Source organism: Mirounga angustirostris, unplaced genomic scaffold, assembly GCF_029215605.1.
Source record: "Mirounga angustirostris isolate CCGP_5_RB_7025 unplaced genomic scaffold, mMirAng1.0.hap1 SCAF_2, whole genome shotgun sequence".
Classification (NCBI taxonomy): domain Eukaryota; kingdom Metazoa; phylum Chordata; class Mammalia; order Carnivora; family Phocidae; genus Mirounga; species Mirounga angustirostris.
In genome coordinates, this window is record NW_026991710.1 from 117,867,804 (window position 1) to 117,885,379 (window position 17,576).

General features: G+C 42.8%; 1 protein-coding gene across 3 annotated transcripts in view; it reads right to left on the reverse strand.

Moving 5' to 3' along the window:
• Nucleotides 1-3,254: 3,254 nt before the first annotated feature.
• Nucleotides 3,255-17,576, reverse strand: part of TBC1D9 (TBC1 domain family member 9) — a 120,439-nt gene continuing 106,117 nt past the window's right edge. For 2 of the 3 annotated variants that reach the window (XM_045880406.3, XM_064585087.1), the window contains 6 exons: nucleotides 16,220-16,460; nucleotides 10,801-10,866; nucleotides 9,938-10,024; nucleotides 7,086-7,160; nucleotides 6,888-6,991; nucleotides 3,255-5,391 (listed from right to left, as the gene is read on the reverse strand). In XM_045880406.3, the coding sequence (XP_045736362.1) occupies nucleotides 4,690-5,391; nucleotides 6,888-6,991; nucleotides 7,086-7,160; nucleotides 9,938-10,024; nucleotides 10,801-10,866; nucleotides 16,220-16,460 (1,275 nt within the window). In that variant the 3' untranslated portion in view covers nucleotides 3,255-4,689. The remainder of the gene's footprint in view (nucleotides 5,392-6,887; nucleotides 6,992-7,085; nucleotides 7,161-9,937; nucleotides 10,025-10,800; nucleotides 10,867-16,219; nucleotides 16,461-17,576) is intronic. The other variant, XR_010409573.1, reaches the window with a different exon arrangement.

Consider the following 17,576-nt stretch of genomic DNA (forward strand, 5'->3'; position numbering starts at 1 on the left):
GACACAGCTCTCCCTGAGGCATAGAGTCTAGCTCCCTCGATTCCACTCTGACCTGGCCTGTGACTGCTTTGACCCCTAGAGTGTGGTGGGTGTGCCCCTACTCCAGGAGTGAGGGCGGAGGAAGAAGTCATGACCAACTCTTACCTTTATCACGACAGTGATTCTCAACTGGCTTGCCTGCTTCTACTGCTGTGCTTCTACATTATTCTCATTCGCGTGCTCAGAATTACTCTTGAAATCGGAGTCAGAATATGCCTCCTCTGCTCCGCCTTTAGGATGCTCCATCTCACTCAGAGTTAGAAGCAAGAGTCTTTTCACTGACCTCCGAGATCCTGTGAGATCTGCTTCCCCGTTACCGCTCCCCCTCACTGCTAACATGTTCCCTTTGCTCATCCACAGCATCCTTAATATGCCTCAAACTTGCCAGGCAGCCCCCTCCTTCAGGGGCCTTTGTACTTGTGGCTCCTTTAGTCTGAAAAGCTCTTCCTTCAGGTATCTGCATGGCTCACTCAAAAGGCACCTCTGTGAGGTCTTCTCTGAGCACCCCAGCATTTCAAGTCCTGCGTCTTTGCTTTATTTTTTTTTAATTGCCCATGTCACTCACATAACATATGGGGCCTTTATCTTGCTCACTGTCTGTTTCCCTTATCTGAGTGTGAATTTCTCTTAAGGACAGGGATTTCTGATCTGTCATTCGCTGCTGTACCCTGGGTGCCTAAAACAGTATCTGGCGTATAGGAGGTGGGCAATAATCATGAAATAAGTAATTTCGCCAGACTCATTCTAGGGCTCAAAAGATTATCTCCAGTCCAGTCCCAGGGATGTGGCATCAGTCTAGCCGATACTTGCCCCTGAAAGATTCTAAGGAGAGCTACAGGATTTTGGTTTGTAGAGCTCTGGCCTCTCTGTGAAGGGGAAAGAGAGGAAGCAGCTGTGAATCCAGGAAGCCCTAATCTATAGCTCCGCCCTCAGCCAGGTGCTTCTAGCTGCTTCTAGGTGCTGTGCGAACCCGCCTCCCGGCCACCAGGCACATTAACAAAAGCCCACAGGTAGAGAATCCGGGTCCTCGCCTTCTAAGCTCACGCTGTGCCTATCCATCGATTCCTTTGTCTGGCTCCCTAAGCTTTCCTTTTAAATAATTAGACTGTCAAGAATACATTCAACAAAAGGCACGGGGCCCTAAACATTATGTAAAGAATCATCTTAAAGCTGAAAATTGTGTGAGATGCTTTGCACTCAGCACATCAACTGCTCTTCTCAGGTGAGAAGTGTTGGCTCTAACAGAGGCGCCTTCTTCCAGGATGGAGAGTGAAGAGCACCCACTCACAGCAGCCCTTCCCCAGAGGTATCCAAAATGAGGCAGCTGCAACACTCCCCGGGAGTCTCACTCTGTTAGATTCGAGAACTAAAATAGCTCTATGTGTAGGCCCCCGAGACCAAGCTTCAGGCAGAGACCAGCCCAAGACTGGGAGGCTGCTATCGAATCTCTGGGGACAGGAAAGTGGGTCCTGCTGTGACAAAGACATACTGCGGGTTCCCAGTCCGCATACTTCGGAGGGAGAGGAGGACGCTGTTGGCACGTGAGCCTTCTCATTGCCTGTGGTTCCCTTTGTGCTACTTCCACGTAGCTGTCCCCCCTCGTATCCAGAATCAGACTGGAAGTAACGCTGGACGGATCGAGGCTAGATCTATGGTTTCTCTGGCACACCCACTTCCCTAGCATCCAGGCTCCGAATGGTTTCTTCCTTTCCCCTGGCAGTAGCTTTCTCTTTTGAGTCTTCACAGGTAAAAGCTCCACTAAGGCCAAGGTCCAGTGCCCTGTAGCTAAGGGCTCAGCGGGATGCCAGTTCAAATCTATGAGGGTATACACAAGAGCCACCATCTGGAGGGTGTAATGATTATTAGCCCGGGAATCTAGTCATCCCAGAGCCAGATCCAAAGGGACCACTCAGAGATAGTCCATCACAATCAACTGAAAGAGAATAATCCATGGAGATACTAAAAAGACACAACACAACCATTAAAAACAAGCCAGGAACTTTAATCTTGTTTCAGAAAATGCTCTTTGAAATGCACTGCCTGCCTTCTGGAGGCTGAGGAGGATGAGCTGACAGGTCTATTTGTCTCATGGGCTAAGCTGTAAATAACCAACTCAAAGGCTTGGGGCTCCTCTGCATGTAGCCTAGAGAAGCAGACGGACTAAACATGGCCACTAGGTAATACGTTCCTGCTGTGACGCACCATGATGTGTCGGCACTAATGACGGCAGGATTACAAGCCGGCATGGACGGAGACATCTGCTTTCAGAGGGACGCACTGGTCAAAGTCCCTTTCTCAGTAACCATGGAAAATTCTGACTTCTCTTGTTTATCTGGGGCAAGACATTTAAACCCATGCTTATTCCCCTCCCAAATCCATCTTTGATTTTGGCAAGGTAGAGGTGAGCAAGAGTATTGGATTTTTATTGTTTTCTCTTTTTTTAAGATTTTATTTGAGAGAGTGAGAGTGAGAGAGTGAGCAAGAGCAGGGGGAAGAGTAGAGGGAGAGGGAAAAGCAGACTCCCTGCTGAGCAAGGAGCCCGACACCGGGCTCAATCCCAGGACTCCAGGATCATGACACCAACCGAAGGCAGATGCCCAACCAACTGAGGCACCCAGGCGCCCCTAGAGGTAGAAACACATGATGGAATAATGTGTAACTGTCTTAAAGTTAAATGAATTAAATGACTAGTTACTCAACTAGATACAAACTAAATGGTACTACAGTGTACTGATGAGGATGAAACAGAGGGATTTTCATCCTCTAATCTCTTCTGCAGGATAAGTTAAATAATTAGATAACTGGGGCGCCTGGGTGGCTCAGTCGGTTAAGCGTCTGCCTTTGGCTCAGGTCATGGTCCCAGGGTCCTGGGATCGAGCCCCGCATCGGGCTCCCTGCTCCCGCAGGAAGCCTGCTTCTCCCTCCTCCACTCCCCCTGCTTGTGTTCCCTCTCTCGCTGTGTCTCTCTCTGTCAAATAAATAAATAAAATCTTAAAAAATAATAATAATTAGATAACTGATAAGCATTCTCTTATTTTAAACACACCCATTCGCACGCACATCACTACATATTGTATTTATCTCAAAATATTTGCCTGTAAGCGCTGGTTTACTTAGTCAAATGGTTGTCCAAATAGAATCCCCCCCCAAAGTTGTCAAAAGAGTCACGTTATTGCCTTAGGTAGGAACTCAAGCACTGAGATAAAAGCCACATGTGAATATTTGATGTATTTTATTTGTTCACATTTGTCCTACTTGAGGTTAACACTACTTCATTGGACAGTTTAAAAATCATTCTGTAAACAAAATAAAAAACAGCAGCAAGAGTTAACATAAAAACACAATGCATCATAAAGGAATGTGTTGAAACGAACACTCTGAATAAGCAAAGAAAATGTGACCATGATGATGATTCAACAGGAGAGAAAACCTTCAACATCTGTAAAAGGCGAAACTGGAATAGTAATAAAATTTTTAAAAAAAGCAAGAATCCAAAGTGCAGGTGCGCTAGTCTTCTTTTCCACATCCATTCAGGAAATAGATAGAGCATACTATTCTTTTAATAAAGTGACAAGTTCTGCTTTAAAACATTCAGGTACATTATCTTGCAGATTGTTTTTTTAAGTTTACATGATCTCTACTTTACATTGATTTAACTGGAAAGATGATCATAGGCAATACGTGGCATAATTTCTTGAATCTATGTAGAGTATAGAAATGGTAAAGTTTGTTTTAGTTTTTGCTTTATTTGCAATGAGTAACGAGAAGCTGAAGATCCAGTATCAGAAGCATCAGTACTTTTACTCTTTCCAGAGGGGGAAAAAAAAATCCAGAGCCTTCTGTCTTCTTTGTTGCCATTTTCAGATTCTCTGTAACAAAAGACTGTTCATTTTCCCTGAATTCTGGTCAGCTGACTTAAATAATCAGAACAGTTTTCTAATGCAAAATCAATCTGGTATTGGTCTGGATTGATCAAATAGAGGTGTTATTCTGGTATATGTAAAAATCATGTACACATTCATAATTGTTTAGAACCTCAGATGTTTCCTCTTTGAAAGGAAACATCTGTTGAACAGGATTTTTGAATAGAGGACTTTTATGAAATGTATTTCAAATCTTAAAAAATATTTTGAATGCCCCCTAAGATGGTATAGGATTTGCCTCAGCTGACAGTTTCTTTTCCTTTTGGGAACATTCTTGTGTTCGTGGCATTTCATTTTCCTTATGGGTCTAGTATCATTTAGAAAGCCCAAATACAAATGGCCGTTGCCTTATTTAGCATTAAACAGCACTGTTTTTAAACCATGTATACAGCTCCACAGCAAGATTAAGAAGTTAAAATACACACATATCACAGGCAGATTCATCTTTTTTTTTTTTTTTTTTTTGGAGTTCACTGAATAAACTGTATTCTGGGAAATCCCCCTCCCCCTAAGACAGCGTACTGTACCTACATCGAGGTGTTTAAATATTTCTCCAACAGTTTTCATTGTATTATATTATGAAAACACTAGGCTTCAAGCCGGGTCCTAATAAATATTTAATTTAAAAGGGAGAAAGGAACCCCAACACAGAACATTTAAAAAACCAAAACCCAAACCAAAACCCTTCCCTTCCCTCCCCAACCCGTCCCCAACGAAGGCGCAGGTGTCAGCCTGACATGGCGGAGATCTCATAGTCACTGACTGAAGTGAGGGGCTTGCCCATCATCCGGATGTTTTTTGCACTGGTGATCCTGGCCATCATGCACACGGGCTTGTCAAAGTACTTCACCAGGGCCGGCTCAGTCAGGAGGGAGGCCAGGAACTGCTCGAAGGTGATGGCCCAGTCCCGGTCCAGGCTGGTGCTCTGGGGCAGTGCCCCCGTGCCCTGACCGCTGCGCACCAGGACTGTGTCCTCCCCAATGTCCTCGCAGTGCAGCTTGTCCTCCTCATGGGAGCCGGCGCTCAGCACCGAGTACGAGGACATGGAGCTGTCGTCCTTGGTGTCATCGTCGGAAATCAGCATGGAGGAGCAGGCCCCGTTGTCCCGGGGAGAGGAGTCCTCCAGCTTAATGTCCTCCATCTGCCCTCCCAGGGAGTGCTCCTCACCCTCCCCGGTCAAGCTGGCCGGCAGGGGCTCAACAGACTCCACCACGTAGGGCTGGCTGGGCCCTTTCTTGGGGAAGAGCATGCCTGGGATGCCGCCCCCGCTCCCGCCCTCCTTTGCAGGCTGGGTGACAAAGAGCTTGCCGACTTCCCCAATCTCCAGCAGGAGGCTGGTCACCGCGGCCGTGGCGTGGTACAGCTCCTGCTCATTGGGGTCTTCGCTGAACATGTTGTACATTGTCTTACACAGCTCAATAAACTGCCCCTGAAAAGCGATTCGGAAAAACACAAAGGATGTGACCATTTCATGGGAAGCACAGAGGCAGGACTGAAGCGGGCCGGAAAGTGATTTGATATTAGGGGGCGCCTGGGTGGCTCAGTCGTTAAACGTCTGCCTTCCGCTCGGGTCGTGATCCCAGGGTCCTGGGATCGAGTCCCACATCGGGCTCCCTGCTCAGCGGGGAGCCTGCTTCTCCCTCTGCCGCTGCCGCTCCCCCTGCTCATACTCTCTCTCTGTGTCTCTCCCTCTCTGTCAAATAAAATAAATAAAATCTTTTTTTTTTTAAAGATTATTTATTTATTTATTTGAGAGAGAGAAACAGCATGAGAGGGGATAGGGTCAGAGGGAGAAGCAGGCTGCCCGCTGAGCCGGGAGCCCGATGCGGGACTCGATCCCGGGACTCCGGGATCATGACCTGAGCCGAAGGCAGTCGCTTAACCAACTGAGCCACCCAGGCGCCCAAAATAAATAAAATCTTAAAAAAAAAATAGGGTTCCTGAAAGACCCTTGAAAAGTCCTAGATGTCGGATGAATTGACATGTTGTTTAAAGTCTCTTTACTCATGTTTCCATTCTTTTTAATTTGAAAATTTTCCAACATCCATAAACGTAGAAAGAATGAAATAATAAACCTTCGTGTACCTGTCACCTGAGGTCAAGAATGACTGTCAGACAGTTGCTCCACTAACTCTCTTATCCTCTGTTCGAGCACTGTAAGGAAATCCCAGACCTCATCCCATTTCACGTCTCCACACTTCGGTGTGCCACCCCCGGTGAGGCTCCAGTGCCCCCTCCCAGGACACGTCTGCTGGTGTCCCCGGACTCCCCCCCACAGGGTTCATCTGCTCTCCTGATAGGCAACTCAGCACCGGCATCCTGCGTTACAATTATTTATATTGTCTCATCTGCCTCAGACATTTCAGCGTTTTAAGGACAAAATGTGTTAATAGCTATCTTTATAGCCAAGCACAGAAATTTGCCAACAGCATGAACTTGTCTTTTGAGTATCTGACGGTATTTTTTTTTTTTAAGATTTTATTTATTTGAGAGAGAGAGAATGAGTGAGAGAGCACATGAGAGAGGGGAGGGTCAGAGGGAGAAGCAGACTCCCCGCCGAGCAGGGAGCCCGATGCGGGACTCGATCCCGGGACTCCAGGATCATGACCTGAGCCAAAGGCAGTCGCTTAACCGACTGAGCCACCCAGGCGTCCGTCTGATGGTATTTTTAATAACTGAAATGAGAATGCCTGTACTCTCAAAACTGAATATTTTGTGATTCACATTTTCTCTGCGGGGGTCACCATCTCATGACTGAGCCTATTTTTGATGCACAAAAACATGCACAAAATAGATCCAAACAGATCCCAATTAAAATGCCGAGTTACCATTCTCTTTGAGGGGGACTTAACGCTACAGTTTTCTGTGACTGGAAAACAGAGCTTCAACGTTCGAAATGAATGAACTGAAATGTTAAACACTTACCTGATTCAATTTGGGTAAATCCTTTGCGTTCTTTGATTTAGATTTATTTTCTGGAGTCCAGAGTCTCAGATAATTACGATTTTCTTGAGAATTTGCCCTCTTCCCTAAAACCCAAGTGTCAAGAAATAAGTATTCAAAGGTCAAGAAACAAGTGTCCAACCCGCAGTAAGGTAAATACGTGGAGGAGAGCATCCTTACCTCTGTCGGGTTGGAGACTCACTGTAACAAAGCCGTCATCTGCACCGTGCTTCCTTCTGCTATCCAACCCAACCACTGCCAAGAAAGAGAAGAAAAAGATTACAAGGTTATACAACAAACCCACAGATTCAGCATTTGTAGTAGAAAATGGAAAAGCCTCTAGGTCAGGTTGCCTTATTCAGCAAAACAAACAAAACCAAACCAAAACCAAAACCCAGTACACGGAGTTAAATTTGAATTTGAAATAAATAACCAATAATGCTTTAGTAGAAGTGAGCCTTAAATAGCACATGGAATATACTCATGCTAAACAAATGATTTTTTTATTTATCTCAAACTTAGCTTTTACTAGGTGTTCCCTATTTTACCCGACAGCCCTATTTCTCGGTAATGGTTTCCCCCAGAATTATTTTTCACAAGTGGGGTTCAGTGTAGAATTAGGAATTAAAGGAACGATGTCATGTAGTCTTCCGTACTTAAAAAATGGTGGTGATGGCCCAATGAATGTCGATTTCCCTACCCTCTCTGTTACATCATCATCTTAACTTTATATACACGAGCCTGGTTTTCTGTCAGGCCCTGCAAAAGATCAAGAACTTTTTAAAAAAGAAATAAAAATCGATGTTGATAAAAGGGAAACCAAAAAATCCTACAAAATTCCTTACATTCATAATCTGGCATTTCAAAGATAGGACTTTCAAGGAAACCACTGATAACTGTTTTCCTTTTTCTCCTTAAAACGGAACATCACAGGGCACATAAGGACTTCAAAAAGGAGAGGTACGTATAACCCCCATTCCCATTCCATTTGTCAGCTCTCAGAATGCATTCCAGCACTTCTTCAATCATCCAAAAGATGGCTGGTTTGCCAGATATGGGACCTTCACTGAATTTAGCATCAGGTTAATCTCAGCAGCTTTTAAGACAGAGCGAGAACAATGTACTATATGTCACCAAGAAGTTCTTCTCCTCTTAATGTTGAAAGTGATTTAGGAAACCAGTAGATATTAAAAAATATTTAATATATGGTAAGTTTGTGCAATAGATATAATACAGCCATTTAAAAACCATGTTTCTGGAGGACTGTTTCATGACATAGTAATATGCTCACTGGACTTTAAATGAAAAAAGTAGTCTACAAAACTATAATAGGCAGTTTGATCCCAGGTTTATAAATAGACATACATGTTATATGAATAAAAATGACAGAAAATATTTCAAGATACTGTTATCTTTGTATTATAAAATTTTAAGGTTATCTTTAGCTTATTTTATATATTATATTTTTAGAATTTCAACACAAAGCAATAATGATTTTGGAGTTAGAAAAACATTTTTTAAAAAGCAACTTTGATGATTATTAAATGCTACTGGCATGTGAGCATTGCTGAAGCATTCTGGAACAAGTGGATCCTTTTCTGAAATGAGTGTTTACTAAGAAAGACAGTGCTCACGTTTTGCAGCCAAAATACTATTGCTAACAAAGCTAAGAATATCATAGGACATGCGAAGACACTATGCTAAAAGCCTTCCTACATTATCTCATTAAATCCAATCTACACCCAAGAGGACAACTACCATCTCCATTTTCCACAGAAGGAAATTGAGACTCAGAAATACCAGGACCTCCCTGAGGTCACCGGGGTAACAATATACAGAGCAGCAGAGTAGCATTCTGTCCACAGATCCTACCCTCAACTCGTATTGCCAATAATAAGACTGGATCCGGTTCACCCCTTTCTACTCAATCATAATAACATAGTTTGATAATAAACGGTGACTACACTTATCGTGATGAGCACTGAGTAATGTACAGAATAAATCACGTTGTACGGCTGAAACTAATATGACACTGTATGTTAATTATACTCCAATAATAATAATAATAAAAAGCTGGTCTAAACTCTGCTTATTTTGGAATGGCAAATTTAAGAGGCAAAAGGACCCAGGAGCAACCACATCTACTTTTGGACTTGGGTGAAGTCATGAAGCTTCACTGATGATGAATGAGAAGGTCAATAACTCACTGCAGCAGCAAGCTGAGCGACTCTGCTTAAATTCATACAAGACAAACAGGACATGACAATATATAAATTTGGAGATGTATACAATGAGTTGAATCACATCTATGTAGATCTAACAACTACATAAAGCAGAAGTGAGCACATTTTTTTTTTTTTTGTAAAGGGCCAGAAAGTAAATATTTTAGGCTTTGCAGGCCATACTGTCTCTGTCTCAAATACTCAATTCTACCCCTGTAGCATGAAGGTAGCCAGAGGCAATATATAAATGAACAGCTTTAAAACTTTATTTCTAGGCACTGAAGTTTAAATTTCGTATAATTTCCCCCTATCATGAATTACTATTCTACTTCTGATTTCTAGAAACCATTTAAAAATGTAAAAACCATTCTTAGTTCACAGGTTGTGCAAACAGACCGTGGGCCACATTTGGCCCACGGGCTGAGGTTTGCGGATGGCCATTACAGAGCAAAGACAGAAATAAGAGAACTCTTTCTGGCAGAAATGTCCTGATTCTGGATAGCAGCATAATAACAGGATGATGTCCTTAATGAGGCTGACTATAGCAGGCAGAGTGGAGTCAAATACATAGCTCTTTGGGCCATGTTTTCCCTAAGCCAGGGGGACATGGTGTACATGGTCCCTTCAGTGGGCCAAGTACCCACTCCCCAGGAGTTGGCTGCCCGACTTCAGAAATGTGAAAAGAAAGTAACATATTAGGCTGCTGGATCGGTATACTTCTGATGGACTAGCTTTGGAGGCAACTTTTTCCAATGACAGAGGGCTCTGTGGAAAAGAGATACAGTACCCCTGGCGAGGAAAGTCACTTACCGTGTGTACATTCTGGGGTGATATCTTCAAAGAAGTATTGAGTTGCTTCAAAAGCAGAATCTGGCTCGTCTTGATCAGAGGATGGCTCTAGAGAGAGGAGGAGAGGTAATTCTCATACTGGCAGAGCGGTGGCTCAGTGAAAGTGTGCTTTAGTTGTTAAAGAAGTGACAAGGGGGAGGGTGAGAAGCTGGAGTTACAAAGGTGGAGTGGGGCACATCACCGGGGGCCCTGAACGCCTTACGGGGGGCGGGGAGCTCACTCCATTTTTCGCTCCATCTTCCTTTTTAACAACCTCACACCACAGTGTCCCTTTACATCTTCCTTTTTTTTAAGATTCTCCTAAATTCTGTGAAATGCTGCTTCACAAACCAAATTTTAGGAAACTGTATGCATTAAAGATAATTCTCAAGTCTATAGTTCTACCCTATCTGTATCCTTAATGCTAATCCCTCATTTTTTTTTTTTAAGTATTTGCTAGCTATATCCAAGCTACAGGGCAACCTTTTTAAAACCTGAGCTCAAAACCTCTCCATCTTTCCCACTTGTTCCTGTGTTAAAACGACTCCTTCTAATCTCAAAATCTCAGGTTCCTACCCTCTCTTCTCTTTCACAACCCTTATATCCCATGAGTTACCAAATGCTATTCACTCTCTTGCAGAAGTCTGCTCTTTTCTATTACAACTCATACCTCGGATAGGAGAATGACCACAGAATCAAGCACATACTGATTCAGGAACCTATGTAGGTAATTACTATTCCGTTCATCCTTAGTGACCAGTGAGTGATTCTAAATATCACAAAAAGAGAGATTTCAAACCAGGTCCCGGTATAGATACATGAGCTCCTCTGTGTGGCTCACTTACCGGGCAAGACGTGCATTTTGTACAGGAGTTTGAGTTTCTCCGTGAGGTCCCCGTGGCACGCAGCACCTAGAATCACGTAAGTACCAATGTGAATGTATTGTGTGTACTATGACCCCTCTGGGCTTAGCATTCCCTTGAAAAGTCTACTTCTTGCAAATTGAAATCAAGACACTGGGTAACAGGTCTGGCCAGCACATATTTGGGCTAAGAGCTCTGGAACCAGGATGCCGGGTTTCAAGTCCTTTGTACTTACTATATGCCCTTCAGAGGGTTAACCTCTCTGTACCTCAGTTTCCCCTATAAGGCCGGATGATAAATAGAAGATTCTACCAGTGGTCTTGACATCAGGATCAAAGTAATGTGCGGATTAAACATGCTAACATGTATAAAACGCTTAGAATAGCGCCTGGCACATAATAAAGGTGTTATTATTAAGAAAAAATATTATGACTGGGTCTCAACACTCTAATGGAATTCAGAAATAATCTCAAAATAGGTTTGAGATTGCTTCCAATTACTCATTGTAAAAATCCCTTTTAGTTGTTTTGGGGGTCTCCTAAATGTTTCTTCAGTTTAATTCATCCTCATCTACCCACTATATCACCATCACTTCAATTAAAAGAACTCTGTTACTTCTTCCTTTAAAGACCATATGTATTTCAGGAATCAGAAAATCCTCTGTAAATATCTTGCCTCAGAGCACCTACTTGAAGATTAATCAGCTTTGGGAAAAGAGGAATCACAGAATTTGGGTTAGCAGGAACATCAGGGGTTGTCTTGTCCAATGTCCCCCTGAATGTAGGCATCTCCTCTCCTCCACAAAAGACAGGAGAGTCTAGCACCTACTGAGACACTTGCAGGGACAGGGAGCTCGTCACCACCAGAGACATTCCATTCCACCAATGTATTCTTTATTTTTTATTTTTTTAATTAATTAATTAATTTTTTTTTAAAGATTTTATTTATTTATTTGAGACAGAGAGAATGAGAGACAGAGAGCATGAGAGGGAGGAGGGTCAGAGGGAGAAGCAGACTCCCCGCTGAGCGGGGACCCCGATGTGGGACTCGATCCTGGGACTCCAGGATCATGACCGGAGCCGAAGGCAGTCGCTTAACCAACTGAGCCATCCAGGCGCCCACCAATGTATTCTTTAAATTAATTGAAAGTTCTTCTGCAATTTTTGTTTTAGTTTTAGGATCCTTAACCTGCAATCTCAACTTCAGAAAGTTCAGGAAGCTCCTAAAAGGTACCATTTTGTCTCTATGTGCGTATGTCCTTTTGTGGAGGAGAAAATGTCCATAGTCCTTATTATATCTCCAAGAGTCCATGACTCACAAAAAGGTTTAGAACTGCTTTTCCTCCCCTTATTCTACTCTTTAAAGCCAAACAGAATAGGTCTGTTGCCTCAATACAACGACCCTTCAGATTTTGAGGATAACACACCTGTCTCCCTCAAGCTTATCTTTTCAAGGCAAGTTTATCTATTTTCCACTTTCTCATGTGACATAGTTTGTATACCCTTCCCTACTTTTATGCACATCCACCTTACGTGTCACCTTGTCAATCAATATCTCCCTGGAGAGAGTTCCAGAAGCCTCTTGTCCACTTCAGAGAATAGTGGAGTTACTCTTGACTCCACTACTAAGATAGCCTGAATCTGCATTCAATTTTTTATACTCTTTCACTGTGGAGTTCCGTATTGACCACGTGGTTAACTAAACCCCAAGATCTTTGCACACCAACTAATACTTATCATGAAAATAATGACAGACATTTGTTAATTATTTGCTTTGTGTTAAGTCCCATGCTATCTACTTAACATGCGTAGTTCATTTTTCTCTCACAATAATTCTATGAGATGGACATAAATATTATCCGAATTTTACAGATGAGGAAAGCTGAGCTTATTGATGGTAAGTACTGTGTTCAAGGTCATAGGCTAGTAAGTGGCAAGCCCAGGATTTGGATTTAGATTTGTCTGACTCTAGATCCCATGCCTGAACCCACTATACCATATGTAAAAACCCTAACTAGGTTCGTTTTTTTTAAAGATTTTTTATTTTTAAGTAATCTCTACACCCAACATGCAGTTCAAACTCACAACCCCGAGACCAAGAGTTACACACTCCACTGACTGAGCCAGCCAGGTGCCCGCCCTTTTTTTCTTCTCATAATCATTTCTTAAAATTTAGGATTTCTGGTTTATCCTTACCAATTTGTTTTGCCAATCATTTCTTCATGGGGAATTTTTTTTTCAAATCTCATTTTTTTTTTTAAGATTTTATTTATTTATTTGAGACAGAGAGAATGAGAGAGAGAGAGCACATGAGAGGGGAGAGGGTCAGAGGGAGAAGCAGGCTCCCTGCCGAGCAGAGCCCGATGTGGGACTTGATCCAGGGACTCCAAGATCATGACCTGAGCCGAAGGCAGTCGCTTAACCAACTGAGCCACCCAGGCGCCCATCAAATCTCATTTTTGTCATCCAACATTTTGGCTGTCTTTCTCAGCTTCATGTAGCCCACACATCTGGTGAGTAGGCCTCTTTTCTCTCCCTCTTTTTTTTTTTCCAGTTATAAAACTGTTAGGATTGGCCTTTACTGAGTCAGCTTCACATAGGAACTCATTCTTTCAGATCCCTAATACTCAAAATACCAGACGTTAGACTTTAGTTGTAAAATTTGGTGAGCAATATTGGGTTTTGTTTTTTTCTTTTCCAGTTTTAATTTGGCCTCCTCTTTTTCTACGACTTCAGTTGCTGAGTCCAGGAGAGGGGGATGAAGAGTAATTATAGTAACAATAATAACTAACCCTTTTTAAGTCAGGCATCGTTCCAGGAACTCTACTAGAAGTATTTCATTTAATCCTGACAGTAATTCATTTGCAAACGAAGAAATGATCAGAGATTAAATATCAAGCCCAAGGTACTAGAGAACTCTCTGTTGAAACTGATTCATTAACCATCCCACCTGGGGGGCAGTGTTCGGCCAGTCACCCAATCACCAACTTCTATATACTCCTACCTTTTCCATTTATAATGAGTTTTGGCTGTCAAATGACCAGCCACATCATGACATCTATGACATATTTAGAGACTGCCTTTCAGCAACACGACTGGAAAAGGAGATACAGCTCATTCATGGCTTCTGATAGTAATCCATTTCTAATTCCTTATAGACCACCTGTTTATGAATTTCTAGAGGGAACTTTCGGGGGACTGACATTAAAATTACTGATCCCCCCCAAAAAAATTACTGATCCATCTTTTCCAGAATTCTTTTTTTAGTGTTTAAAGCCTGAACAGAATTTCTCTTTTCTGTCTCCATGACTATAATTGACCCACATAACTAATAACAGCTCTGAGCATTCTCTCAGTATCTAGGGCAAGGCTTACTTTGCTCAAGAACTCAATTGCATTTTGAGAAGCCTAAATACTCTTTTCCAGTGTTTTCACTATCCCGGACTGCAAGCTTCTTCCCTTTCTTGAAGATTTTAAAGAGTATTTTCTTACTGGAGTCACTGAACTTAAGTAAATTAAATACTTATATTTATTTCTATCACTTTCGACATGCAGAACTGGTCTCTTTTTCCTCCTCCTCATCCATGTCAAAAGATAATTTTTAAAAAATCTCCTTTTGATAGCCACCAATCTGGTAATAAGTAGTTACCTTGGGGCAGAAAAGATCAGAAGAGGGTCAAAGGGGTCTTTAGCCCTGTTTGGACTGCTTCCCTTTTTTTAAAACGTGGAAGGTACTTATGTGTTACTTGTGTTTTAAAAGTTGATGGCTCCTCCTTCCCTAAAAACTGTCCTGCTTGCTGTCATCAGCATAGACTAGTGAGAAAAGGGTGAGCAATCAAGACAGACAGCCCTTGTCTGAATCCTGGGCCTAGCAGGTACTAACTGTGCAGTCCAGTTCAGTAAGAGATTAAGGATTGACTCGCTAAAAACTAACGTCCCAGCAAGTTATTTAACTTTCAAAGCTTTCATCTCTTTAACTGAAAATGGGGATGGTAATAGTAAGCAGGTGGGTAATAAAGCATAATAGTAACAGCACAAACTGTGCCCCTGGAATGCCTGGGTTCAAACTCTAACTTTGTAGTTGTGCGCCTTAGGCAGATTAAATGTACATAAAGCATTAGGGCAGTGCCTGGAGCAGAGTAAATGCTGTATAAATGGCAGTTATCATTATCCCCTCAAAAGGCTACTGTTTGGATTTAGTGATCAAGTACAAATTCTAAAGCATCTGAACAGCGTCTGCACTTAAAAAAGGCTAGTTCTGGGGACGCCTGGGTGGCTCAGTCAATTAAGTGGCTGCCTTCAGCTCAGGTCATGATCTCAGGGTCCAGGGATCGAGCCCCCAGGTGGGCTCCCTGCTCAGTGGGGAGCCTGATTCTCCCTCTCCCCCCTTGCTCGTGCTCTCTCTCTCGTTCTCAAATAAATAAAATCTTAAAAAAAAAAAAAAAGGCTAGTTCTTCCATGTCCCCCACCCCCTTTAAACACATACATGAGTGCTTTGTACAAATAATTTTTTCCTTCCTAAGAGCATCTCATTTATACCCCTTTGCCTTTTTAAAAACCATCAGCTTCCTCTGGCCTTTATGCCTTCTAGTCATTTTTTTTTAAATTTTGTGTCATGTCCATGGCCAAGGTCACAGAGTGGCACAATTAGAATCAACTTTTTTTTTCCTTCTTCTCTCATTCTGGCAGCCTGACATAATGCCTGCTATGACCACAACCTCGTATCTGGCAGGCCAAGCTCTACGTCCCTATAGCTTTTCTACTCAATTATAAATGGAACAAGAGTTCAAAAGAACATAGAGCAGTCCTGCTAACACAGAATCACGGTCAGTGAGGCCGACAGGCAGAAACCGCGTGCTCCTTGTTAGATGTGGGTGTTCTTGCTCACGACGGACGGTCCTTTCTCCAAGCAAAATGGAGAGAAAAGACCTTCACTTAGACTGCAGAACTGTTGTGGTTTCTTCAGCCCTTTATTAAAAACATTATGAAATGTTTTTATATTTCTTTATAAAATTTTATGAAATATAGTTTTTGTCAAAGAAAATCAATCCACCCAAATATTTCTTTTTCTCTTGTAAGTTATCATAGTCTGTGGTTTTAGTGTTTATGTTGGCATTTTACTGTCTTGCAAATTCTCTGATAAGGTATTTTAACTAGGGCTGAGAACTAACCAATGTAGAGGGCAATGCTTTAATCATATAGTCTATCCATTCACTAAAAACAAATGTCACCAGCAGTTTGCAAACTTTAAAAAAAATGTGCTCCTCTGCCCTCTAAACCCAATCTTTGGAGGCAGTGCGGGGCTGGGGCCCTGAGGGCAGCACTGAGGACCACCATGAGCGGGGCAGGTGTTACTGCCCCATCAGCCCCTCCAAAGCCATGCAATAACTGCACATGCTTACTTAGCCCAGAGACAAACTCTCGGAAGTTTATCAGAGAGTCTCCATTTTCATCTAATAACTGAAACAAGCGGGAGGCCAGCACTTCCGAGTGAGTTCCACAGGCCCAGGGAAAGAGGAGAGCAAACATCCCCTTGAACTGCTCAAAGTCAATGCGATACTGTTCAAGGTAAGGCAGGCTGGGGTCGTGCCGGTCCAGCGCATTGCTGCTCCCGCCCCAGTAGCAGCTGGTGAGATGCTCTGCCTGAAAAAGGAAAGCACAGGAGGATTACTGGGGATGCGATCTCAGAGCAAAGACCAGGAAGAAAAGGGCCCTGCCTGATGTTTGGAAAAAGGCTTTCGGTCAACCCGTGTGCGCCTCCCAGGGTGCTGGTCTGGTCTCAGGGCTCCTTGTCTTCCCGTTGTTCTACACAGATCTCCGCCCAACCACCCCACTAACTCCACGTGGACCACCTCTGCTGCTTACATCTGGTGTGAAAGGTCCAGTTCGATTCCTGGAGGCAGGTGAAGAAAGGGATCCTCCCCCCAACATCCCTGCCTGTACTCCTATGTTCTTCCCTCTCACACACACACTCACGAGAACTTAAAGAAATAACTCCCATGAAAATAAACAAACATTTTTATTTAAAAAAATTAAATAGAATGTTAACCTGAAAAGGCTCTGTAATTTAAGCAGTCTGACCATCTTGTTTCCTAGGTGAGAGTGAGAAAGCCCAGAGGCTGAGTGGCTCTCACAAGGTCGTCCAAACAGTTACTCGAGCAGAAGCATGATGACATTGGGAGTTTCTGAATTCCTAGTGTGGTGTCCCACTCACCCCCTGCCTCTTGGTGACTGAGATTACTTAAATATCATAGTCACAGTATTCAAGCTACAAATGTGTGGTCTTATTGCGCACATCTGAAAATAGCTTTAGAAAAATTATGAGTAGGAATCGCTATGGTAAGGAGAATAGAGATCTGGAAACAACAAAAAGCTTCCTGTTTGTCCTTGGAAACAAGGCAGCCTCTTATTCATGAAGTCATATTGATTCTGGTAGATATATGCACCCATTCTAGGAAGACCACAAGGATAAAACCGGTAATAGAAAAGCCCAGAAGGACACCCCTCCCCCGACATTTACAGTTAGCTCTGGATGCGTAGATGGGAGCAATGGGAGAGGCATGAAAAGCAGGACTTTATTTTTACTTTATTCCCTATTGTACTGTCTGAGTATTTCACGACAGTAACGTATAAATACCGCAACAGAAAAAAAGCACTTTCTTTCTCTTTTTTTTTTTTAAAAAAGCACTTGCGAAACAGATCTTTCCCCCTTGCCCAGGAGTTGTGTGAGGGGGGAATCCGTCGTGTGTGTGGTACTTC